The 27268-nt window shown below is 45.0% G+C and overlaps 2 protein-coding genes across 3 annotated transcripts; both read right to left on the minus strand.

Annotated features, from left to right (window-relative positions):
- Nucleotides 1-1242: 1242 nt before the first annotated feature.
- PRSS37 (serine protease 37) lies at nt 1243-6941 on the minus strand. 2 transcript variants are annotated; one of them, XM_066255284.1, is made up of 5 exons: nt 6908-6941; nt 4448-4589; nt 2660-2910; nt 1953-2089; nt 1243-1383 (listed from the first exon to the last, which is right to left on the minus strand). In XM_066255284.1, exons 1-5 carry the CDS (start codon nt 6939-6941, stop codon nt 1243-1245), a joined length of 705 nt encoding a protein of 234 aa, XP_066111381.1. The 2 variants fall into 2 exon arrangements, with proteins under 2 accessions (XP_066111381.1, XP_066111379.1); XM_066255282.1 differs by having other exon boundaries at nt 2657-2910.
- Nucleotides 6942-23921: 16980 nt separating this feature from the next.
- On the minus strand, nt 23922-24926 carry TAS2R38 (taste 2 receptor member 38). Its single transcript, XM_066255285.1, has one exon. It carries the CDS (start codon nt 24924-24926, stop codon nt 23922-23924), a length of 1005 nt encoding a protein of 334 aa, XP_066111382.1.
- Between the last annotated feature and the right edge of the window lie 2342 nt (nt 24927-27268).

Raw genomic sequence — 27268 nt, forward strand, 5'->3', positions numbered from 1 at the left:
ACTAAAACCAGAGCCATGTCACACCTGTGCTGCTCCCATTTTTGTGACGGCTTTTTACATCAGCTGCTGTTTTCTACACGTTGTTTCCCAGGCTGTTGTCTCTTTGGGTTGCAGGACAGTTGGCGAGTACATACTTATTTTTTGTCAAGTGTACATTATTAAAAACTGTGTTCTGAGTGAAACTAATGGTCAACATTCTTAGGGAGGGGTGCTTTGTGCCCACCACCTAGTGTAAAATAAAATCCAGCATTACAAAAAAAAAAAAAGAAAGAAAAAGAAAAAAGGAAATAACAGAGTAAGTATGTGTATAGCTGGGGTTCCAGAAGGAACTTTTTTTTTTTTTTCTTTCTGAAGCTGGAAATGGGGAGAGACAGACAGACTCCCGCATGCGCCCGACCGGGATCCACCCGGCACACCCACCAGGGGCGATGCTCTGCCCACCAGGGGGCGATGCTCTGCCCCTCCAGGGCGTTGCTCTGCCGCAACCAGAGCCACTCTAGCACCTGGGGCAGAGGCCAAGGAGCCATCCCCAGCGCCCAGGCCATCTTTGCTCCGATGGAGCCTTGGCTGCGGGAGGGGAAGAGAGAGACAGAGAGGAAGGAGGGGGGGTGGAGAAGCAAATGGGAGCTTCTCCTATGTGCCCTGGCCAGGAATCGAACCCGGGTCCCCCGCATGCCAAGCCGACGCTCTACTGCTGAGCCAACCAGCTAGGGCCCAGAAAGAACTTTGAGAGCGAAAGGAACTTTGAGAGAGGGAATGACTGACTTTGTCGAATGATACTGACAATGTCAAGTGACATCAGACGAGAATGAAAATAGAAGACAACGTCTGTTGTGAGGCCACATGGACTCCCCTGTAATTTTGAGGCTAAGAGTGTGGGAGTGGGGATCTGACATTTTGGGGTTCCAGTCCAGGATCTGATATCTACCAGCTACAGACAATGCTATTGGCCCTCTTTTAGTCTCAGTTTTCTCATTGGTGATGTGAGGGTACAACATAACCTCGAAGGCTTGCTATGAGATAGTAGATGGACCCCAGTGCTGTGTACTAAGTGCTCGTTTTGTCTTTTGTTCCTGGTTCTCCCCATCGTTATGGGGTATGGGCAGAGACACAAATCAGAAAACATAGGTGATGCATCCAGATAGTTCTATCTGGACATTTTATTTTGAGTTTGGGGAAAATAGAGCTTGCATAGTCAGAGCAGAGCTGCTGGGCGGCAGAGCGAATAGTAGGATCTCCCTCTCATTTGTCTTTAGTGACTTCCTCAATCCAGGATATGTACTTGTGAACATCGGTGTAGATGCCGATGTCCCCTCCCATGAAGTGTCCGACCTCGATCCCCTGGAGCCTGTTTTTGCAGATGACCGTTGCGACAGCCACTTCCTGCCAGAGACCGTGCAGAGAGGGGGAGGGAGAGATAGATGTTAATTCAGGTATTCTCCTCAAAGGAGCCCTCTGGTCCCCAACTTGGGTGAGTCCTGCCTAGAGGTGGCATGCTGGGTCATGAAAGGAGTGCTGAGTTGGGACACAGGACATTGAAGTCATTCTCTGGCTTTGCTGTCATTCGCCCTGTGTGATCTTGAGACAGAGAAAACCCTCTGTAGAACCCCCACTTAAAATGAGTCAAACCCCATTTATTTGAACTAGTGAAGCCTGTTTCAGTTTGTGAAACGTTTGGGCTTTGTTTTCAGCGATGTCCACTTGCACTTGCAGCCCTGAGAATAAAAGTATTATTAACTCAGCTACTGCCTGCAGCCCTGACGTGAAGAAAGACATCTTTGAGGAGAGCCCATTCCTGAAGAAACAGTGGGGCTTGCTGCAGCCAGATAAGATTCTCAAAAACTATTTGCAAGGATGAGGGCTTTCTATTTTTCTTTTTCTTTTCATTATCAGGATTAAGTGGTTAACTAGACACATGCACTCATGAAAGCTGAGCATGGAGGAAAGATTACCCCAAAAATTCGGTTGAACACTTTGACGAATTTGACACATAGGGAGTTCCTGTGTCTCCTCCCTTGTTCGCTTTCCTGGCACTCTCTGTCAGACATCACAGGGGACTGCAGGTTCTGGCGTAAGTCAGGGTGCCGGCCTGAGGGAGGACGGGAGACAGGAGCCCTCCTGTGCGCACCTGTCACACAGCCCTCCGACCACCGCCCGCCCCCGCACCTGCTGTTCTGTGTGTCTGTAGAAAACAAGGACTGAGAAACAGGGAAGAAGTCGACCCGGACGTGGTTATGAGAGTCCACCCTGAGGGCTTTGCGATAGCCTTTCGGTCTCTGTAAGAAGCAGAGTGCTGTTCCTGCTCTGTGTCCAGTCCTGGCGGGAGAAGTGACCTGGCCTCCGTTCTCAGGGGTCTCTGTGTGGAGAATGAGTGTGTGTGGGAGGGAGGGGCACAGTCTCCTTAGTGGGGATCGCACCTCTGACAGTGAGGACCTGTGTCCTCCGTGTAGTCAGATGGCCAGTGGATCTAGCTGCTGACACCCCAGAGGCTGGGGCATGGGACTCCCTGGGGAAGGAGAAGCTCTGGGCTTCTGACCACTCATGTAGTCTCCCCTTGGGCCTCCCCCAGTCTTCCTGCTCTCTTCTCAGCTGTGCGGACAGATGTGCTCTGGAGGGTCAGCCAATGCCCTTGGCTTTCTGGGGAAGGCGCACTCACCACTGTTGTCTCGGCTCCAGTCCAAACCTGAAAGCAGGCAGACAGTGCCTGGCCGGACGCTGCTGGTGGCAAGGGCAAGGGGCTGGACTTTGTGGCTGAAGTTGGCCGGCTTGGCCAGCTTAATGAGCATGAGGTCATCCTGGGGGTAGCTATTACTGTAGTTCCAGTAGCGGACGATATTGATGGGGCTAATACTCTGCTCTGTCCCATCTCGGACTCTGGTCCTGAAATTTCCCAGCATCACTTTCAGATTTCTGGAGGGAGAAGTGTTTGGAAGTGATCACTCTTGTTACCATCACTATCACCATCATCACAATCACCAGAGCTGGTATTGAATGTTACAGTGTGCCATCTGGATTCTGGGTTACCTCATTGACCACCCACAACAAATCTATGGAGCAGGTTCTATTTTTAATCCTCATTTTCAGATGGAGTCACGGAAGCACCTAAGAGTGATTTGCCCGCAGTCAGTGGTGGAGCCTGTAACTGCGTGCTTTCCGGCAGTGCCCTTAATGTGCGGGGAGGGACGTTCTGCATGGCTCAGACACAGGTTTCCCTCCATCCCAGCTTCCCTCTGGCGGAGGGGAGAAAGGGAACGGGGCGGCCTGAGTCTGAGATAGCTCCTGTTCGTTTCAGCAGATCACTCCCAATCCTGCTCTGTACCCTTGGGATGTGATATATGAGGATTAAATCGATGCTTTGGCCAGTAGGAAGCTCTGGAAGAAGGATGTGAGGTTGGAGTATTTTTTTTTCTTCTGAAGTTGGAAACAGGGAGGCAGTCAGACAGACTCCCACATGCGCCTGACCGGGATCCACCTGGCATGCCCACCAGGGGCGACGCTCTGCCCATCTGGGGCGTCGCTCTGTTGCGACCAGAGCCATTCTAGCACCTGAGGCAGAGGCCATGGAGCCATCCTCAGCGCCCGGGCCAACTTTGCTCCAATGGAGCCTTGGCTGCGGGAGGGGAAGAGAGACAGAGAAGAAGGAGAGGGGGAGGGATGGAGAAGCAGATGGGCACTTCTCCTGTTTGCCCTTTCCGGGAATCGAACCCGGGACTCCTGCATGCCAGGCCGATGCTCTACCACTGAGCAAACTGGCCAGGGCAGGTTGGAGTATTTATCCTCCCCGCTCCCTCCCTGCAGGGTTGCTGCAGATTGGCTGTTGGCTGTGTCTCATGACCAAAGGTCATAGCTCATAGAAGTGGTCTCTCCATACACGATTCCTTTCTCTCTCCTTCCCCTCCCCCCACCGTTCTCCCCACTAGTACCCATTTTCTCCTCGCTCCTGTAGGTCTAGGGGTAGTAGCTGCCCCTTTCCAATGCTAACTTGGAGTACCCAACTAATCCTTGTGTGTTTCCTAGTTCCCACGTTCATACCTTTATTGTTATTCTTTTTTAAAAAAATTCTCATTTTTCTCTAATGTGGGTGCATCGTAAGTTAGTTGCAGGTCCCTTAACTTATAAAACACATTGCTATTGCCAGTTTTAAAAAAACTTGAAAAACTGATAAGAGACTGAGGAGGATAATATCTAGAATAGGTTCTTCAGTGGCAGCGCCACTGACACTTGGGGACTGGATGACTGTGTGTGGTGGGCGCTGTCCTGTGCATGTAGGACGCTCAGCAGCATCCTTGCCCTGGCACAGCCCTCCCTACCCCCAACTCCACTGTGACAACCAAAAATATCTTCTGGCTTTACCAAATGTGCCCAGGAGGGACAGTTGCCTCCATCTGAGAACCACGGGTAGGGGATGAGCAGCACCTGTCTCGGGGCGGGGGTGCCCGGCACTCACGGTAAGTAGCAGTGAGCTGGCGCCAGCACCCACTGTTGGTTGATGAGGACACCCACACAGGGGTTGAAGTGAGACTTGAGGTACGCCAGGTAGGGGGCGTCATCTTCCTTCTGCACCGATGAGTGCGCAGAGAAAAATGTCCCTGAGAAAATAATACCCTCCGTACACGAGACATTCTTAGAACAAATGATACCATCAACAGTTTCATCGTTGAAGAGGAATATGTACAATCTTAAAGAAGTAATGGATTGGACAGCAAATGTTTGACATTTTTTTTCTAATAAAAATGTAAATTAAAATGACATACCGTTTTATCTAATATTTATAATGATCTTTTTAATTTTTATTTGTTAGTGTTGATAAGATTCAATCAGAGAAAGTACAATGAGAAAGACTTTTTCATTCACTGCTGGTAGGTATGTGAATTGACCCTAAGTTTTTGAAAAGTGTAAAGCCAGTAGCCACGGCCACCATCACAGCCACCTGGCCCATGCAGATTCGCATTTGATTCAGACAGATGGTAATGAAACAATGGAGCCAATAACTGGTGGGCCATTAGCTTTAATCCTAGTTTGCACCCGGCAGGCAAGAAATACACAGTGGGAAAACACTTCCCTTTCCATTCAGGGCTCCCAAAGCCACTGACTTATCCAAGTTTCCTGAAATCAAAGGTTTCTAGCTTACCAGCCTTATTCACTTCTGTTCCCTATCTCCTTCTCTCTGCACAAACTCTGCACAAACTGGTTTCTCCCTCAGCACTCTGCCATCTTGGCTGCTTCTCCTCTCCTCCACATGGCCTTTTCTCTGCTCTCCTCTCTAATGCTAATCTCAGGAACCGAGAGAGAGCAAGCTCCAGGTCTGCCCCACTTTATAGTGTAGAAATCAAAACCTTTAATCCAATATACAAACAAGGAAGTCTCTGATACAAAGTCACTTAGGGTGGGAAAGGCTTAGTCTTAAAACTAAGCCTTAGGCTATAACGACCATACCAGTTTACAACCTGTTCCCCACACCCAATGCAAACTATAAGCGAGCAAACATATATATCATATTTACAAACTTATTTGACCAACAAAAGCAATTTAGAAATAGACGTCAAGAATTCTAAGTGGTCCTGTAACCTAATAGTCCTAGCCTCGAGTCCTATGTTCTACTGAAATAATCAGATGTAGACAAAGATTATGAGTAAGTGTGGTTGTTTTAGCACTAGTTATAATAGCTAAACATAGGAAAAATAAATGTCCAATAGAGCAATGCTGGCCACTGAAATGGAAAAGTACATGTACAAATGGACCATCATACATATTAAAATTGTATAAACAATATTTATAAATATTTAAAAGCAAAGTAAACATTGGTAATTTTTCCTCTAAGTTAAAAATAATAATTAAAACCAGTAAGTCAATTGTCTAAAAACAAGAAGCAAAAAAGAAAAAAAAATCACTTAAATGCAAAAATATATATATAAATAAAATAAAATCTGGGAGTAAACTCAAGCCAAGCATGAGCATGTGTTGATGGGGATTATGAGTTATGTTTCTTTTTTTCTTTTTTAACATTTCTAAATTTTGTAATATGAATATTTTTTAAATAAATGAATTATTAAAAAACCAAAAAACCTAGAAAAGTAAGGGAGGGCAGACTAATTCTAGTACCAGGAATAGAGTACTGTTCTTGTCTCTGTGGCCCTCAGTCCTTCTGGTAATCCACCCCTAGGCCAGCTAGGCTGTGTCTCACCACACACTTCTCTGTGTGATCACAGAAATAAATGCCCAGGGCAGAAAGGTGAAGCATTAATGAGGATAAAAGACCTTGAGCACCTCTACATGGATCTATTTATCTTCACTAGGGCTCAGTAATGTGGGTAGTATATGTCCCTGTGTTGATTGTAGAAATTGAAGCACAGATGGATAGATGAACTTGTCCCAGCCCAGACAGCTAATCTGTGGTGCAGCCAAGGCAGTCAGCGGAGCCGGGGCGGGGCGTGTGGGGGGGTGTAGGGGGAAGTGCCTCCCTCAGCAGTAGATTCTGCCATCAGAAGAGCTTTATGGAAGTCAGGGTGTGCAGGAAGTAGGGCCCTTGTATTTGATCATTTGTTCCCATCTTCTCCACTCCCTGCACTCTGAGCTTTTGATGCCAAAATGAGCTCTGTCCTTAGGGCCACGCTGGGCTTGCCCAGTGGGGGATGAGGCCTGCACTGTGAAATGATCAGGGGACACTCACTGCTGAGCATTCTTCAAGGCGGGTGTGCACCGTAAACCACCCCACAGCTCAGCACTGGAAGAGTGGGCGCAGCTGGGCCTGAGCGCCTTTGGGTGGGGTGTCGGAGAGGAGAACCCTAATTTTGCTTGTGACTCTTTTTCTTGACTTTCTGTGCACCCTCCACACCTCCTGCATCTGCCTCACTCCATCCTACGTGAACCTATGCCTTGGGTTGAGTACAAGGCCATGGATACATACCCACAAGGACACTCAAACAGAAGATAGGTTTCATAGTCTGGTCTTTCCCCTGGTCATGTAGACGATCAGGTCAGTCTTCCCCTGGAGAACACCTGTGGAAGCAGTGGATACCGTTAGGCACGGGGCACCATGGGGAGGGAAGCCGCTCTTGACATAGACGGGAGGAGGAAGAGGGTTCCCGATACACAGGTGGAGGCTCTTCTGCTCCAGGGAAGATGGGGGGACCACCCCTATTGGGGTCTTTCAGTGAAGGAAAAGAAGCCTGGTTCCTTAGACTTCTGTATCCGGGGTTTTGCTACCTGCTGCCCCTAAGAACCCATCTGTCTGTGGGAAAGGCACTAGGCACGGGACTTCTAGTCCCCGTGGGGTTTCTGAGGCCAGAGCGTGCAGTGGGGGACAGGGTTCTGCACCTTAGTTCAAGAAGACAGTGTCCCCAGGTTTGCTCTGAACCCCCCGAACAGTCACTTATACGTGCCCCTCAGCCCCTCCCTCCTTTGTTACACTGGCTCCACCCTTCCCTGGGATCCCTGTTTCGTCACTCCCCCCTCAGCATCATCACCAACTTGGCCTGGTTGCCTTGGGCAACAGCTTTGAGCTGAGGAAATGGAGAAATGGCCAGCATTCATAGAAAGACCAATCATTTTGGCATTTGGAGAATGGTTTGAATTCCAGATTACATCAGATCTAGGGTCTACTGTATGTCGTTGACAAGTAAGAAGGCAGGACCTCAAAGTGCTTTTTAACCTAACGAAGAGCTTTCTCAGCCAATAACAGATTATCTCAGTCATCCTGGGATAACTGGGAGAAATCTTATTAGATAAATTTTTAGATGTACACTTATCACTCCTCCAGCCTCTCATATTCATTCATTTACCTGTTTTCCGTATTTTTTGGAAGGGGTAAATGAATCTACCACCCACTTGTTTGATTTCCTTTTTCTCGCCACTCAATCCTGAAGTCCCTCCCACTTTGAGGAATCTCTAAAATCCATCCACATCTTTTATCCTCACTGCTCTCATCCCAATCCAGGCCAGTATTTTCCCCCTAAAATGCAAATGGGCTCACAGTCATCTTCTTAAAACTCTTCAGTAGTTGCCTGCTGCCTAAAGAATGAACCCTGAGCATGGTTTAGGGGCCTCCCCTCCTCGTCACCCATCTTTTCTCCCCTCTTGGACACTCCTCTTCCACCTGCTCACCCCACACACTGTTAAGGGCCTACCAAACTTAAGTGTAGGTTCTCTTGTTTTAATACTAATAATTGTTTGTATCACTTTAGCTTTTGAATTCTTCCTTTAGTTTGTCAATCTCATTTATTCATTTTATTTTTTATTTATTTATTTTTTGCTTTAGGAGACTGATAGCTGATATGGACATTGCTCTTAAAAATAACTTTAGAATCCAATGGATGGATTGACAGATGGATGAATGGATGCTGTGTGTGTGTGTGTGTGTGTGTGTTTGTGTGTGTGTGTGTGTGCCAGTCAACATTTCCTTATGTGTTTGCAACTAGTTGTTATTAAGCCCTTTACCTTTAGAGTTATTATTGATCCTGTGTACATGGAGAGACATCTGTGTCCCCAGCCTCATTCCCCAGACTATCGCACTCACATTTATAGGACTCTAAGTCTATCATTGTTTCATTCTGCCGTCTGATTTTCTATCTAAGTACTATTCTTGTTATACTATTTTGCCACCAAAAACAAATTTAAAAAAGGCAGCTACAGAGCATGTTGAGGGAGAGAGAGAGCACATGCAAGTGAGTGTGAGCAGGCCACATCCGAGGGCAGTATAGTGAGAACAGGTACAAAGATCTGACGGGAGCCACAGGGATGGGGATTGGCCGGAACTTTTATTCAAATGATGTCTGTGGTTGTGCAATACAAATCCGTACAAGTGAAGCAGTCTGGGGAGGGGTGGGCTGGGTGTGACATATGCATAAAGGGGAGGGGAGTCCATGTCACACAGAGGGGTGGGGACAGCTCTGCTTCATCCGAGTAGCCCAGAATGGACAAGGGTCAATGGGACATGTAGAGGGAGGGGTACAAGTCACACACAGTGGAGAAAGAACTGCTGAGAAGAACTGAGAGGCAAGGGCAGGAACTTGGCATGAATTTGAACTCCACAGAAGGTGCACTTGATTCCTATTTTGGACTTCTTTCCTGTGGGCGAGGTGGATAAAGCTCACATCTTTGGAACTCATCATCCCATTGGGCCGGTTTTACTTAGGCTGAGATTTCACATCTACTATCCTCTTTTACACTGAGGCTCAATGCTGGAAGGAGAGCCCTCCAGACCACAGACACGCATAGCGTCCCCTCGCTCCGGTCTCAGTCTGCACCTCCTCCCAGTGTGCCGAACCCCTGGTACGTTCCTGGTTCTGTCTCCGCTTCTTTGTGCCTGTCAGTTTCCACGACATCCTTATCTTCGCAACAGGATTCAGGCATCGACATGAAAAGTGTCCTCTTAACCTTGCTGATGGTGACTGGTGAGTATCTCATTGTCGAGTTGACTGGGACTCCGCTGGGGAGGCCGGGCTGAGGCTGTGGCGCTCATTGGAGAGGGGAGCTGGTGGATCGGGAACTCAGAAGTTTGAGAAGTAGGTGATACATTAGTCATTTTCTGTACAGGCTTGGCCATTTGTTGTACCTAATGAAACCTTTTTATCATGGGCTTAAAACCTCCTCTGAATGTCTGATAACCTCTTGGGCTGAAACCCAGAGACATGCCGGAAGGGAGGGTGAAGATAGGGTCCTGGAAGGGACCAGATGAATTTGTAAAAGACAAAAAGCAAAAACAGCAGACATTTTGCCATAATGTTCAAAAGGAAAAAGTAGGTTTTGTTCTTTGGGCTTTAAAACAGAATGTGTAATAATCATAACTGTCACTGTCACCTCCACCATGGAAGTATATACTTACATAGTACTTATATAGTGAGATAAGTATTACTGTCCTCATTTTACTGATGAGGAAACTGAGGCACAGATCAATTAAATAACTTGCCCATAATGAAATTAGTATGGCTCTGTAATTAGGCAGTAATGCTCTCTGACTTAGTAGTTAAGTGGCTTTGGACAGATATCCTAACCTCTCTGAACTTCAGTTTTCTTATGTAAAACATGAGCAAAATGTCAATCTTTCCATGATATATAATGCTTTCTAAACCTCTATCAGACTGAGTGTGGTTAACCACGTTAAGTGCGGCAGGGGGGTGGGTAGGTTGTTTATCCACACAGATGAACCAGCAAATGTGAAGGTCATGAGTCAAACCTGTTTAACTAAAAGACCACTTTTATAGCTGCAGTGCAGGGGAAGGAAGTGGATTGAGAGTTATATAGTAGATCCAGTGGAGGGTCTGCTAGCCTTGGTTTTGGAAATGAACCTGGATGTAATAGAAAGCCTCTAAAGAGTTTTAAATATGAAAGTTACATGACCACAGTTATCATTTAAAAAGAAGTCAGCATAATCCCCTTGAGATTTTTTCCAAGTTGTGTCTATATTAATGGTGTATTCCTTCTTATTATGAGTATATTCCCTGGAATAGATGTGTCACAGTTGGTTTAATTATTCACCCATCGAAGGACATCAATGAATAAAGCTGCTACATTTTTGTGTGATAACATTTTTATTTGGGATACATTCCTCAAAAATGCAGCTTCTGACCCTGTGGTAATTTTGTTGCATTTCATACTAAACTCAAGTTGTTTTCCAGATTGGCTGCCCCATCTTTACATTCCCAACAGCAATGTATGAGTGAAACTATTTTTTCTACATCCTTGCCAACATTTGGTGTTGTCATCATTTTTCATTTTAGCCATTCTCTTACCGTATAGTGATATCTTGTAGTTCTAATGTTTATTTACCCAGTGACTCATGATGTTGAATATCTTTTCTTTTTAAAATACTTTTTAAAGACTTTGTTTATTCATTTGAGAAAGAGAGAGAAGGGGGGAGGAGCAGGAAGCATCAATTCCCGTGTGCCTTGACCAGGCAAGCCCAGGGTTTCGAACTGGCAGCCTCAGCATTGAATATCTTTTCATGTGCCTATTTACCATATGTGTATTGTCTTCAGTGAAGTCTCCATTCTTGCCTTTTGCCCATTTTCTAATCAGACTTTGGGTTTTCTTAACTGTTGAGTTTGAGAGTATGTAGCTAGGCCAGATACAAGTCCTCTGTCAGATATGAGGTTTGCACATACCTTTTGTCCAAGTATGTAACTTGTCTTTAAACTCTCTTTTGAGGGTCTTCTGTGGTGTAAACCTAAACTTAATTATGATGAGATCTGATTGATCAATGTTTTCTTTTATGGGCTTTGGTTTTAGTATCGTGTCCAAGAACTCTTTGTTTAAGCCTCGGTCCTGAAAATGTTCTCATTTTTCTCCTGTAAGCTTTACAGTTTTATATTTAAGGCTATAATCCATTTTAAGTTAAAATTTTGTATAAGTTTTTCTTTGGACTATGGAGGTGCAATCGCTCTAACAATATTTGTTGAAAAAGCTGTACTTTATTGAATTGTGTTGCATCTTTGTTAAAAATCAGTTGGGCATCCTTGTGTATGTCTATTTCTGGATTTCCTGTCATGTTCCATCAATTTGTGTTTGCTCCTCTGCCAATACCACAGAGTATTGCCTTGACTACTGTAAATTTAATAAGCAGGTCTTAATAGTGGGTAAAGTGATTGCTTCCACTCCATTGTTTTATTTTTTAAAATTGTGTTAGCCTGTGACTTTTCCTGAAAGTTTTAATTTTAGTTGGCATCATGCTGACTGGTCCCAGAGCATCCCTAGTTGACTTGTAGGAAAAGTCATGGAGCTGTAGGAAAGGCTTCATTACTGAGACTGTGGATGGAGCAAAGAAACAGTGAGATGTTAGGAGACAGGAACTGAGCAAGGATGTCGGAGAGAAGTAAGGAGGTCACATAGAGAGTAAATGTGTACATGGGATTTGGAATTGGATAGGCTGAAATCTGAACCCTTGGACCAACCAATGTCTACCATTTGAATGACCTTAGGAAGTGTCCTAATGTTAAGTTCTTAATTTTTAAAATAATATAAAATTTACACACTCTGAAGTTCTTTTTATGTGACGTGCTTAGTGCAGTGTGTTTATAGTGTGTTTTTCTAACACCATAGAGTAAGCGCTAAGTGATGAGTAAGTGGGAAATACTGATGTGGTCTGACACGGGCATTGTAACATCTCCACACCCACCCTGCTGCCTCTCATCAGCTGGGTCATGTCTTGATTCTCTTCTGTGTTTCAGGTGTTGTCCCAGCTGTTAGTGAAGACATGGAAGAGTTAAATCATATGCTCTACTTATTGTATCTGAAGTCTAGTTACCAGCCCTGTGTGGGGACCATGATCACCCCTCAGTGGGTGGTGACAGCAGCACACTGCTTCTTACCGTAAGTCACGGGGCCAGTCCACTCTGTTCCAAAGCTCCAAGGCCAGGACTCAGCACTCCTGGGGGAAGTCTACGGAGCCTGTGCTGGCCAGGGAATCCTCAGGCTCTGATGGTTAAGGGGAGCTCAGCTACTCAGATAAAATTTGAGAGAGAGAGAGAGAGAGAGACCCCACATTTACAAAACTTTTTTATGGTATATTGTTAAAATTGTTCTATTTTATTATTAGTTGTGGTTATGCTCTTATGGTGCCTAATTTATAAAATTAAACTTTATCATAAAGTATGTACATATAGGGAAAAACCCATAGTATATATATGATTTGGCATTATCTACGGTTTGTTGTCCTCAGGGATTCTGGGACTGTCCCCCACAAATAAAGGGAAACTACTGTAATTAGGAGTAGAACTGCTGGGTCATAGAGGATATAAATGTTTCTTTTTATGCATCCTCCAGAAATTTATAAACATTTTTCCAATATTGAGTATTGTCCAACTTTTTTTTTTTTTTTGCTGATTGTCAAATATCTTATTATGCTCTTAATTTTATTACCTTTATTATTAGTGATGATTAACATCTTATTTCTCCTCCTCCTCCTTCCAATAATGTTTTGTTTGGGAAATATTCTTTCACATCTCTTGAATATTTTATGTATTGAATTCAAAAAATTGCTTTGTAAGACTTCTATAAATGCCCTAGTTATTACCCTTTTCTTTTTGCCAGTTATATATATGTTGAAAATTTCTTCTTTCAGTTTGTGCCTTGATCGCCTCTTTATGGAATTCTGATGAGTAACAGTTTTAACTTTGATGTAATTCAGTTTAACACTTGAATTATCAATCTTTACTTGTGGTTATTAGGTATTGTGCTTAGTTGAAAATATTCTTTATGGCCTTTAAGATCAGAAATATATTTTTTAAAGTTTATTTTTACAGATTTTAAAGCTTTGATCTTCATATTTAAATACGTCCTTTGGAATTGATTTTTGTGAATTATGTGAAGTATGGACCCAATTTTATTTCTTTTAGCACAGGAAACTAAACACCTAGATATCATCTGCGTAATGGTCCCTTCTTTCCCCAGTGGTTGGCCATGCTACTTCTGTATCAAAGTTCCATCTCTGCATGGGTCTGTCTCTCAGCTCTCTCTGCTGTTCCATTGGTGTAGCTATTATGGACCATACACCAGTATCTTAATAATTATGACTTAATCATACATTTCTGACATGTGATAGGTTAGACCAGTCGTCACATGTCTTGTTCCCTCCTACTCCCAAAGGAATCCCCCCTCATAGCATCCTCTGCTTTCATAGAAGCCTTGACTGTGTGTTCGCATGCTTCTTTCAGCATTCTTGGTCTCAAATTGAAGCTCCCCTCTGGAATTATGCCAAGAATGAGCCCAAGCCATTGCATTGCCTAACTCCTGGGGACACCATTCACATTATAGGCTTCACATTTCACATTACAGGCTTCACCATTCACATTTATATGTAAATGGCAACTATTGAATTTATACAGTGCACAACCTACATGACCACCTGTGGCAGCTACACATAAAATATCAAATGGACACGGAAGAGAAGAGAAGGTTAAGTGGGTTATTATAGAAGGACATTTTGTGTGTGTGTGTGTGTGTGTGTGTGTGTGTATGTGTGAAAGAGAGAGAGAGAGAGATTAGCTTTGTGATGTGTGACATTATTAATATTTTTCCTCTTCATTTTCCAGAGATCTCCAGCTCATCTCCTTTGGTGGTTCTCGAAGTTTTCAATACTTTATTGGGCAGATCATACCTTATGAGAAGATTTTTGTTCACCCAAACTTCACTGTCACTTCTCCTAAAAATGACATCATGTTGATAAAGTTGTCTATACCTCTCAGCTTCACTAGGATTTTGCAGTTGCCCACCGTTGTACGTAGTGGAGTTAAAGAGTGCTTGATTTATACTTGGATACAGGATACCGATATTTTTGGTGAGTGACTGCCTAAAAGAAGACTGAGTTGTATTCTTGGATCTAGTCTCCTCCTAGGAATGAGGGGAAGGGATTAGATTAGAACTTATAGGCCCTGTACCAGATTTCTAAGCATGTGTGCAGCACTAATAAAGGAGCAACAGCATTGGCTGTCTAGAGTAGAAGAAGTGATCTCCTTTAGGGCTTTGGGGATCAAATCCTAAATTAAGGTGTCACGTGTATGTATCACATTGACACACACATGGCAGGGGGCTGGGATTGAGGGACCTATGTTTGAATATTGGTTCTGCCATTTATTATAGGGTTACAGATACATTATTTAACTTCTTTGGATCTTAATTTGAGAATTTATGAAAGTCATATTTTCCCCTTACTTAACAGGAGTGATATTGTTATAATGACATCATCGACAATGGCCACCATTTTTTTGAGCACCCATCACGTACCCGGCTCTCAGTCCCCTCTACATAGTATTCAGTCATCACCATAGTATTCAGTCATCATGTCGATGTTTTCTTAGGATTTATGTCTTTTAAATGAGAAAAACCAAGACTCAGGGAGATTAACTAATTGTCCGTGGTCACAGACTTGGTGGTGGCATAGCTGGGGTTTAGACTTGCTTGCTGTCTTCTCACCAGCCACCCCTTGATGCTGGTCCTCTGTCAGGGGTGGTACACGGAGCAGGAGGCGATGTTTAATCCATGGTGAGTTCCAGCAAGCAGCTCCTCTGCCATCCACTTTAACCAGGAATTAGTCCTGAAGGCAGGGTGCCTTACGAAAATGCCAACAGGAATGGAAAAGTGCTCTTATTTCTTATGCTTAGGAAATCCAGATGGTAACCTGCACCGCATGCAGATTCAACTAAATCCTGGTTTAAACTGCACAAAATTGCTGGGTGAAAAATTTCTCGAAGACACGTTCTGTATGAGACAAACCCTGGGAAGCAAAAGGGAATGCCGGGTAACTTTCCTTCTCCCATTCGCCGACATGCTCTGTAGTCTGCCTGCCCCATGGTCTTTGTGGCTCTGTTCCCTCTCCCAGGAGCTCCAAGAGGAAGGAGCTGAACAATGACTCTATCTCTCCTCCCCCCTGCATCAGGGATGAGAGAAATAGGTTTCCTGGGAGTGCAAAGCTCTCTTCCAGCTTCGGAATTAGAGACTCCTGGGAGGGTCGGTGCAGGGGAAAGGGAGAAGGAGCTTTCGCACCACTTTCTGATGTCCTGGTCTTCTTTGCGTGACCAGTTGGGTGGCTCTCACCTGTGTTTGGGTGCTGAGGATTTTTTTAGGCAGGAGGGGAGTTCTGACCACCTCTGTTCTGTCTGGCAGGTGGTCACAGCTGCACCAGCCATCTGTGGCAATGAATTACAAGGAATTATGTCCTGGGCAACTGGATGTATTCTGACAGGATACACTATTGTCTTCACCGACCTTCACAGCTATAGCCCGTGGATCAAGAACATTATTTCTACAAAATAAGCTAGCAGAGGACACCAGTGACACCCTGACCCCCCAGCCGACCTATGGCAACCACATCATGCATCTCAGTCCCAGCTCTCTCCTAGGACCTAGGCTTGGGTGGAGTTTCAAAAGAGATCGTTGATGACTCCCAGGTGTTGGCATGTGTCTGGTTTCTTTGGCTGCTTGTTTGCTCATCCCCAGCTCGTCAATAAGAGCATATAGCATTGAAAACATGAATGCTGGTCTCAAGGAGTGGAGGTCGCCCAGGAAGCTTTCTGGATTCTAGTAATTCAGGCACTTCTCTTAAAATACTCTCTGTTTTATTCTTAGAACAAAGAAGACGACAAATAGAAATGAGGGACAATAACTACTAGAAGTCTATCTAGGCAAGCTATAAAGCACATGTTGCATAGTTGAACAGTAATTTGCTGAAAATTGATTTAGTGATTTAACCATTCTTCTAAAGACCACTATCTCCTGGGTCAGTGTGTGTGTGTGTGTCTGTGTGTGTACATCTGTGGGTGGTTGTAGTTAATGTTTTCATTAGCTACTTAAAAGATCTATTGCCCTGGCCAGTTGGCTTAGTGGTAGAGTGTTGGCCGGGCATACAGATGTCTCGGGTTTGATACCCGGTCAGGACACACAGAAGAGTCTGTCTGCTTCTCCACCCTTTCCCCTCTCACTTCTCTCGCTCTCTCTTGCCTTCCTGCAGCCATGACTTGATTGGAGTGAGCTGGCCCCAGGCACTGAGGATGGCTCCATGGCCTCCACCTCAGATGCTAAGAAGAGCTCTGTTGCTGAGCAACAGAGCAACACCCCAGATGGGCAGAGCATCTCCTCCTAGTGGGCTTGCCGGGTGGATCCTGGTTGGGGCACATGTGTAGGAGTCTGTCTCTGCCTCCCCTCCTCTCACTGAATTAAAAGAAAAAAGGTTGATGGTATTCAGGTTTGGCTTAGGTTTGCTGAGGCTACACAAAGGCCAATGTAATTTTTAGAACAAAGATTTCTGTATTTTGAACTATAGCTGTAATGCATATTACACATATCAAGGATTTCATAAATGGTAGGATGGATTTTTTTTTAATACATTTCCCCCCTAGCTTACTGCTTTTTTAGTTGCATGGAATCACACATAACTTTTTAAAGGGGGAGGGGAGCAGAGGAGTTCATGAGGATTATGCCTGGGAGTTTACACATGATAGACACACAATAAATTGAAACCATTACTCTATAGCAGGGGTCCCCAAACTTTTTACACAGGGGACCAGTTCACTGTCCCTCAGACCATTAGAGGGCCGCCACATACAGTGCTCCTCTCACTGACCACCAATGAAAGAGGTGCCCCTTCAGGAAGTGCGGTGGGGACCAGATAAATGGCCTCAGGGGGCCGTAGTTTGGGGATGCCTGCTCTATAGTTATATCTGTAAGAAGCACATCACTCTTTTTGAAGATCGCAATATGTGTTTGCATATATCAAAGAGCATTTGGCTTGTCAGTTGACAAAACTTTTCTAGAAATGAGAATCTGGGGAATTCCTTGTTTATTCACACATACATTTGCTTCTCTTTTAAGAAAAACTTACTAAATACTTGTACTATGTTCAATACTACACCAGACTCTGTGAGGACTATGAAAGTGAACCCTGTCCCTGAACTAAGAACCATGAACTAAAAAGCCACAAAACTGGGATAAGACATATCCACAGATGACTATTGTGCAGTGCGGAACCTGCTAAGTTCTTGAGGAAGGGTACCGAGTGCTTGGGAAATCCCAGAGAGGACGCGATCACATCTGGAAGGAAGAACAGCGTACTCCAAAGAGTCACCATTTGAGCTGGTGCGTCACCTCTGGGTACAATATTAATGGACAAAGATGGGAAGAGAGGGCATTTCAAGAATCAGCATGAATAGAAGTCTGAATTCAAGGAGAGAGGGACAGCATTTGGTAAGTAAGCATCTGGCACACAGTAAGTAGTCCAGAATGGGGACACTACAGGGTAAGCGAACACAGAAGATTCGCTGGATAGGACAGGAAGGGTGAGTTGTGTGACAGTGTGATAGGTTCTGATTAGGGTAGTTCCGTTTGCTCCCCTTAAACACTCCTGACCTCTTGCCGAACTCCCTCCCCCACTTCTAAGGGAAGGCAGAGTGATCTTCCGGCTTGATGAGCTCAGAGGCAGAGATTGAGCCCAACTCCATTCTCCTCCCTTCCACGGCTCCTCTGGGAGCCAGCCACCCAGCAACTCCCTTCTCTCTCGGCTGCATTTCTGTGTTCCTTCTCCCCACTCCCTACCCCACAGGACCAAGTGGACCAAGCTGTCTTCCAGCTCTACACTGAGCTCCCTGACACGTACGTCTCAGTTTCAACATTGCTCCGTCCCAGCCCGTTTGTCACACCCCTCTGGTCAATCAACATTCCTGCTATTGTGTGGCCAAGCAGGTGACAAAAGAACTGTGCGCATGAGACGGCCTTCCTAGCATTGTCCATGCGTGGGGGAAAGGGAGCTGACCTGCATAACTCTGAGAACAGCGTTTTGATTGGAGTCTATAAGGCTAAGTTAAGAAAAGGAACCATGCACAATCACAGTACTCTTGTTAGTAACATTGTTTCTCACTGGGGGATGTGAGGTAACAATTCCGAAATTGCTGTGTCTGTCTGCTACCACTGAGCAAATAAATAAATGGTGGCACATTGGGGGACCCAGGTCTTTCCTTGTGGATGGGAAAGTTACAGATGTGCAGGGAGAGCAGGCTAGAATAAGGCAATGGTGCTAGATTAGAGTTGGAGGCATCAGTATGCACTCGTGGTTAGATGAACATATGTACACAGGTGATTAGATCAGTATGTGGTATGAATGAAGAACATACAGAAACGGCTCTTCTTCTTCACAACTGTTTTGGCTATTCTGTTGCCATTCTCTTTCCATGTCAATTTTAGAATCAGTTTGTGGATATCTACCACAAAGCTTGCTGGGATATTGATTGAGACTGCTGAATCTATAATTAAAGCCCCAAGGTATAGAACCCTTGATTTATGGATGATTTGGCACTTTCTGCCTGAACATTGGGTTGAGTGTGGGTTCTTTGGTGGTAGAAAGTCAATTTTTCCTCCATCTCTCATGCCTGTTTTCTGTGTCTCATTTTAAATGTAGGGTTGTCTGTCTTTCCTCTGTGATATTAGGCTTGCTCCTGGTTCTGTCATCAGCATGGACCAGTGGCTTTATCTCACAGTGTATACCTTTCTGTTGTCATGATGCCATTGTACCAAACCATCTGGTAGGCTCTACAGCTCCTGAGAAGTCATATAGCTTTGTCAGGTCACTCTAGCAGACTGGAGCCCTCACCGATTCTGCCCACAGCCTCAGCCCCTCCAACCCAGAGCCAATATTGTGTTTGAACGCTGTGCCTGATGTCCTGTGTCCCGCTCAGCGACACCCTGGGTGGTTAGCAACTGGGAGCTCTTCCTATAGATTCTGAATCAGAGGGGTCAACCCAGTCCTGGCAAATTTTTTCCATTCACATACCATACCCAAATAGTAACTCTACATGTATTATATGATTTGCTGTTAATAACTCTTAGGAATTTGTAACAAAAGAAAGCAGCAATGTTATTCACAATCATAGAATTCACAATTGTCAAAAGGTGGAAACAACCCAAGTCTATTGACAGATGTGTGTATAAACAAAATGTCTTATATACGGACAAAGGAATATTGTTCAGACTTAAAAAACAATAAAATTCTGATACATGCTACAACATGGATGCATATTGAAAACCTACGCTGAGTGTCACAAGCCAGATGCAATAGGACAGACACTGTGTGGTTCTGCTTATATAAGGTACATAAAATAGAGTGCCTATTCTGGAGACAGGACGAAAGCAACATAGGGAGCAGCAGGGGCTTGGGAAAGGGGACAATGGGAGTTACCAGGTAATAGGCACAGAGTTTCCACTTTAAAGGTTAAAATGTTCTGGGGTTGGAGAGAGGGGACATTGTTCAACCATCCGAATGTACTTAATGCCACAGAACTGCATACTTAAAAATGGTTAAAAATGGTAAACTTTATGTGAAGTACTATTTCCCATAATGAAAAAGAAAAAAGATCAAATAATTCTAAATGATTTATATAATGAATGCCTAGCCAGTCGCCCCTTTCCCTTCTAACCCACAGAGTGACTCTTCAGAGGTAGGCATGTTCAGCTACCCCCACCGGTATAGATTTATGAACAATATACCTACACAGCTAGTGCTTCTGTTCTAAATTTGTTTTTCTGGTTGTGAATAATTGCCTTGTTTTAAGACGTCCCTTGAACATTCTCCCTTTCCCCCTGTCATATGCCCCTGCCGATATCACAAATCTAACAACAGTGGTTGCTCCTTGTGTCTTATGTTCTCTAGGTCTTCTTTCCTGGTTTGATGCCACGTTTCGATGGAGCAGAATTTCCAGGATCCTGTTAAGAGAAAGCTCACGAGAGGTAAGTTTCTTGATGTTGAGATGTTTTTATCCCAATGTCATGCTCTATTGTCACTTGGTCAGATAGAAACACGTGCACGCCACTTCTGGGGGCACCCTGCCTGGGGATCCCCCCTCCAGCTGCTGCACAGGCACACCAGCCTGCAGTCTGTGTGCTTCACCCCCCTCTGCCCCTGTGGCTGACTCCTGTACGCATTGACAATGGCAGCTTGAAGGAGCTTTGGCAGAAGGTGAGTGAGCATGTGCCCAGAGCCGGCCCGAGTCTGTAGGGCAGGGAGGGACCACAGACTGGGGTGTTAGTTCTGTCCTTGGAAGAGCAAGAGGGAGTCTTGTTGGAACCAGACCTGGTGTCTTGAGAGATTGAAAGGACACGTACCTTGAGAACTCAGCCACAGGAGGGCACAAAAGGGGTGGGGCAGGTGTGTCCATAGAAGGTCTGACAAATCCTCAGGGTCACTAGAACCGCTCAGACTCACTCGCGGGGACGACAGAAGGCATTTCTTCTCTGGAAGTCAGTCAGTGAATACATCTAACCCATTCACCCATTAGCAGATAATAGAATATTATTCAGCCATAAACAGAAGGAAACCCAACTGTCATTTGTGACACCCTGGACAGCAGAGAGCAACCTTGAGGGCATTATGCCAAGTGAAATGTCAGACAGAGAAAGGCAAATATTGTACAATCTCACTTGTGTGTGAAATCTAGAGAGGCTACACTCATAGCAACAGAGAATAGGGTGGTGGGTGCCAGGGGCTGGGGAATGGGGGAAATTTAGAGATATTGGTCAAAGGGTAAGAACCCAGTTATAAGGCAAATAACTTCTGGGAATGTAATGTATAGCATGGTGACTGTATTAACTTTATTATGATGGTGTTATGGAATATGCATGGATCGTGTCTGACTTATTCATTCACTGTGATGTATGTGGGCGTCACCCCTTTTGTGTTCATCAGCAGTTTGTTAGTTTTCATTGCTGAGTTGTATTTCCTCATGCAAACATATCATCTCTTGTTGAGGGTATTTGTTTTCCATCATTATTAGCTATAATGAATAAAGATATTTATGAACAGAAGTATTTGGGAAGACATATATTTTCATTTATTTCAGGCAACTCCCTCCAAGTAGAATTGCTGGATCATAGGGAAGGGGTGTACTTAGCTTTAAAGGAACTGATGAACTTTTTTTCCCAATGAGTTTTACTCGTTTATACTCTATCCTACTCCTTAATTGTCTCCTGGGCTACTGTGGCCTTAGATACGACTGGAAGGATATTTAGAGAAACTGAGTCATACCTTGAATTGGGAAGTTGGTCCTGCAATAAGGATTCTAAGAGGAAGGGTGGTCTTCTTTAGATTCCTCGTCTGCCACTAGCCTGGCTTCCCATTTGTCACATGACCCAACACAGCCGCTCAGAGGCTCACAGGCAGGTGCTAGGACAGAGGGTCCTGGGCAGCTGTCCACATTGTTCCCACGGAGATGAGGACCTCTCTGGGTTGGGCCCTTACTTCACAATGTTATTACAGACTCCTGATATGTTAGGGTCATTCTGGGATGGGCGCAGGGTTGACACTGAGATAGGAACATCTTTCCCAGCAGCCCTGGGTACAGGCATATAATCTCTCACTTCAAGAGATTTTAAATCAATTCAACTGTTTTTGAGGGTGATTTGATGATAACAGCCAATAATTTACTATCATTAAAAAGATACTCTTGTACAAATTTATAGACTTGAGAAGCTATTTATTGCATCAGTATTTATAGGAGTAAAACTGGAGAAAATCACATGCTCATCAGCCTGCTCATTAAGTAAATGATCAGTATATTCATAAAGTAAATACTTGTTAAGCAATCACTTAAAGTGTGGTTGCTATATGGTTGCTAATATAGGAAGGTTCAGTACACACATACAAGCATGCACATAAGATCACATTTTATATATAAAGAAGAAAGTAGCAGGACAGTATATTTGTTAAAATATCATTTGCTTAAAGAGACTCTATAGAGATATCTACACAGAAAACTCCTGTATGATTCCAGAAAGTTATAATAACATTTAGCTCCTTTGCATTGTTGATGGAGCATAACACGCCAGAATCACTTTGGAAAACTCGTTAGTGGTTATTTGTCAAGTTAAATGTTCATCAACTTTACTGCACAGTAATTCCACCACTAGGTACCTAAGAGAAATTACAACAGTGGCCACAAGAAAAGATATATTCAGGAATTGTTTATAGCAACTTCATTCATAACAGCCTCAAACTGTACACAGTGCAGATGTTCACCAGGAATGGGTGGACAAACAAGTTGTGACTCACATACTATTAACAATGAACCTCAGGCACACTATGTTGAATGCAAGTAGCAAAACAGAAGTATTTCCTACATGATTCCATACAAGAACAGGCAAAACTGATTCATAGGAAGAAGTCAGTAGAGTGGTTGCCCATAGTGAGCGGGTGGTGACTGACTGGAAGAGGAATCCTGGAACTTTCTGTGTTGGTGGAAATTCTGCCTGTCTTATTTGGGGTGTTGGTTACACGCATGCATATATTATCTAACCTCTACCAGTTATACATTTAACATCTGTGCAATTTGCTGTATGTAAATTTTACCTGAAAATGAAGAAATGCAGTCAACGACTATTGAACTTTAGTTAGTTGCAATCTGGAGCCATTGGAGGTGATGAAAGGGCATATTTGGGGGAACCGAGAGGAGGGATTGGATTTATCAAGGCCAGGTGAGAAGGAAGCAGTTCTGCAGTAGCGCCCACAGCTAGCAGAGCTGTGGAGATGTCCTCTGGGGATGGCCGGCTATGCCTTTGAAGTCCGTTGGGATCTAGGTCTGACACCTTGTTCTCTGCTTGGCCATTTAGGATCTGATTTGAAGAAAGCCTTCCTGTGCAGGCAGGTAGAGAACGCTAAATTGCTACAAACGTACCTTTTAGCTAGGCTAATTTTAGCAGGTTGCCCAACTGGATTGACCGATGTTTGGTACCAGGCAATGTACTGTCTTCAAGGGCCAGTGGAGACCAGCAGGAAGGCTCACAGCAGGTGCTGGTAGCCAGGGTGCCTACAAAGTAAATGTTTCCCTCCCCACTCCACCGCCACACTGTATAGCGGGTTAGGTATACATTTGAGTCAGTGTATTTTCAGACAACATGACCCCAACCCTCTGGTTCCTGTAGAAGTTTTAATGACATACCTCTAGAAACTGAAGGGGTGACACTGTTTTTCCAAGTTTGTCTTTCCACTTCTTATGTTTCCATGACATCTGTGGAGTTTTAGGAGGATCATGTGGTTGCCACAGGGGTGAATATTTTCAAACATTCTACTGGCACCTGTTTTTTTAATAAAATGGGTTTAGCAGTCATGTGAAAAGCCAACCGTGTTATCTCAGGAATCAGACATCATTTTAGAAGGCCTGATTTCTCAGTGTTTGGCTCATCCCAAGCACTAACAAGGTATATATAGTCTACACAGCATTTATACTGAGGACCTCGCCTTTCTGTTTTGTTTATTTTATCAAAACACATCTAGGGAACCAATGTCATTCTACTTGCCTAGGTGGTAGATAGAGCTTTATAATTTTATTCTTTGATGGATGAGTCCGTTGCTGTCGAGTGGAGAGACTTCTCAGTTACAGCGTGCAGAAGACACTGGAGCAGGCTTCTGAGCAATCAGAAGTATTCACGAAGAGCCCATTTCCTGTCCACTCTCAACACAGCTCTGGTGTCCTGGGACCTGCCTTGGGGCCGGCCCTCACCTTCAGGCTGCTCCGAACCCACAGCAGAATGCTGCCCACAGCTCTCTTCAGCTTGGCATTGCCCGAGATCAGGATGGCTGCGTGTCCTGAGGGGCACGCTGCCATTATCCCGACACAGACCATGACTCCCGTCTTGTTGTGCCACAGCACCAGTAAGGGCACCGAGAGGAGGGCGGCGCTCAGTGCCACCACGAAGAGGCAGAGAAAGGATATGAGGGACTTGAGTGCTTTGACATGAGCCTCCAGGCTGGGGTCGCGAGAGTCCCCGGTCCTGGCACTCATTGTCCTCATGTGGCGCCACAGGGAGACAATCAGCAGCCCAGTAGAAGACAGGACACACAAGAAAGGCACTATGGACCCCAAGCTACAGAAGAGGAAGGAATGAAAGAAACTGAGCTTTGCAATTTGCAGATTGTGGACTGTATTGTTGTACATGGACAGCATCGTTGAGACCGTGAGGTGATATCTGAAAATGTCCCAGGAACAGTAGGCTGTGCAGGCACAGATGAGAAGGACCATGCCCAGGAGGACGCAGGAGGTCTTCCTGGAGACCCAGCTTGCCAAGCAGAGCAGGGGGCCGTGAGAGAAACGGACGATCCTAGAGCAGTAGAGGAGACTGAGGCAGGTGGTGACCCAGAGGCTGGCTTGGTTCACGACCATCCAGAGCAAGAGGATGATCTGGAAGCTGTTGCTCAGCGGGTCCCGCATCTGCTGGAAGTAGACAAGCTGGAAGGCATGCAGAAACAGCAGCCCGTGCAGGAGGAGCCGCGTGAAGCTGAGACTCAGCAGGATAAAATCGCAGCTGCTCAGCGGCTGCCTCCTCACTATGTCCCGAAAATTCACAGAGAAAATGAAGGCGTTGACCAGAACCCCCACTGCAAACTCCAGGATGGACAGGAGCAGAAACAAACTCTTGACTTCATAGGACACAGTGATGGCAGGAGTCAGAGTCAACATGGTGTCTCTTCTTGCTCGGCCAGCCTAAGACTCACACACCACCTGGTAGAGAAGAGCAATGGACTTTCTGAGCTAGGACCTTTCCTTCACAAGACATTTGGCCCTCCAAGTGCATAGGAGATCCTGGCCGGAAACTTGGAGGGATATTGTTGCTTAAGGGTATCTCTTGGATACACACAGAGGCTCATTGTCAGAGCAGGAGAATGATGGTTGTATCTTCCACTCTGGTTGTATCACATAGCCACGGCACAGCGTCACGGATGCAAACAAGACAGGGTCTCAGTTACCCAAGCCCGGTTTTGCATGCCCACCTGGACCCATGCGGGCAGAGAAGAGAGTAGGATTTGCTTATGAATTTCAAGGGAACTGGCAGCAGGCAAAGTATTTATTCTTGATGGATGATGGTTTGCAATGGTGTCTATTTCAATTTGCATGCCTGTGTCACCTCTGAGGCATGACTCTAATCACAGTCTGTTTTTAAATGAGTGAATGCGTAGTTCCTTCCCGGGCACCAATCTGTGACTGGTAGGACTGCCACCATCAGAGATTTCATTCTGCCATCATTGTGCCAGACACTGTGTATTCCCATGACCAAGACCAGCACCGTGCCATGAAGGGAGATGGGAGGGGAACATCTGGTTCGGGTTATTGCAGGAGACTTTTACTGCTCACTCTACTTCCTTGCCTACTTCCCGACCCCATTTCTCACAGAGCAGCAATAGAGATCCTGAGAAATATAACGAATAACATGTCATTGCTTTGTTCAAACCGTTCAGGGCCTCTCACGTCCCTCATCATGAAAGCTAAGTCCTTAACAGTGGCCTGGAGATGTCACTGTGGTCCCTGCCTTGTCCTTCACTGCACCTCAGCCACATGGGCCTCTCCCATGCTCCGTGACCTCACCAGGCGCCCTCTCAGCTCAGGACTGCTGCTTGAGTCCTTCCCGCCACGTACTCCAGTGCCTCACTCTCTTCTCAAAAGGTCTCTTCTTCACAGTCACCTTATCAGAGAGACCTTCCCAGAACGTCCTATGAATGGTATTCCTTACCCCCTCTGTTTCTGCATATATCCAGTTATTTACTGCCTAAAACCACCCCCACTAAAAAATGTAGGCCTCGTGAGCTTACATGAAAGCACACAGTAGGTACTAGTAAACACTTTTTTCAATGAATGAAATGTTCACAGATGAAGCATTTATAGTTTACAACATTCTGAAGGATTGCATCTAGGACAGTGGTCCCCAACCCTCGGGCCGTGAACCGGTACCAGTCGGTGGGCCATTTGGTACCGGTCTGCAGAGAAAGAATAAATAAATTACATTATTTCCGTTTTATTTATATTTAAGTCTGAACAATGTTTTATTTTTAAAAAATGACCAGATTCCCTCTGTTACATTCGTCTAAGACTCACTCTTGATACTTGTCTCGGTCACGTGATACATTTATCCATCCCACCCTAAAGGCCGGTCCGTGAAAATATTTTCTGACATTAAACCGGTCCGTGGCCCAAAAAAGGTTGGGGGCCACTGCTCTAGGACATTTCTAACGTTCCTAAGGATTCTATTCTAACACCCGTGGCCACAATTCCTGAAATCTAGCGTTGCCCCCTACGAGATATTTCCAAATACTTGGTGAGCTCTGTCTTTCCAAAGCTGTAGTTCTCCCCAGTCTCTGAAGTCATATGGACTGATTTCATGTTCACCTCTGTGATCTCTGGGGGAAAAATCTGACTGGTTGCTCAACAAAGATTGGAGAACTGGTCATTTAGAGACCAGAGGTTGCATAACATTTCCCTCTGAGCTGGTGCTTCTCTTCCCGCTTGCAAATATCTTAACTTTTCCAGTTTCTTCATTATTATCCTTCATGCTTCACTCCTTCATCTATTTTGTGGAATAAATGAAGATGAAAGGAAAGGGGGAGCCGAATGGTTGGTCTGCTATTCGTTGTCTGGTAACATTTCCTCAAAGGGGCGGGGCTTTCTCACCTCAGTTCACCGCTTGCTCAGCCTCCTGCTTCTCCTGCGCTTTCTGCTTGTTTATCGCAGGGTCACTCTGGGCAGTCTGCTCCCTCTGAGCGTGCTCCCAGTTCCATGACACTTGTAAGAGGAGGGGGGCTCAGTGACAGGAGTGGGGGCTCATGGGTTACAGCTTGGCTATACACTTCCTCTCAGCATGACCTTGGCAGGTGATTGAATCTTCACTATTCATCTCATATGAAATGGAGAAGACAATCACAAGAACACCTGCTCAGAGTGTTTGGGAGGATTACCTAAATCGACCACGTAACTTGCTTAGATTTGTGTTTGTCATATGATGTCCAATCAATAAATGTCAATGATCGATC

The sequence above is a fragment of the Saccopteryx bilineata genome, chromosome 2 (genome assembly GCF_036850765.1).
Source record: "Saccopteryx bilineata isolate mSacBil1 chromosome 2, mSacBil1_pri_phased_curated, whole genome shotgun sequence".
NCBI lineage: Eukaryota > Metazoa > Chordata > Mammalia > Chiroptera > Emballonuridae > Saccopteryx > Saccopteryx bilineata.

Bases quoted from the DNA above. Each gene is read 5' to 3' on its own strand.
- PRSS37 (XM_066255282.1), bottom strand. From the start codon at position 6,941: ATGAAACCTATCTTCTGTTTGAGTGTCCTTGTGG. The intron at 2,911-4,447 runs GTGAGTGCCGGG...TTCTCCCTCCAG, and splicing joins CCAGCTCACTGCTACTTACC to AAATCTGAAAGTGATGCTGG. The intron at 2,090-2,656 runs GTGAGTGCGCCT...GTCCTCCCTCAG, and splicing joins CTGGAGCCGAGACAACAGTG to GCCGGCACCCTGACTTACGC.
- TAS2R38 (XM_066255285.1), bottom strand. From the start codon at position 24,926: ATGTTGACTCTGACTCCTGCCATCACTGTGTCCTATGAAGTCAAGAGT.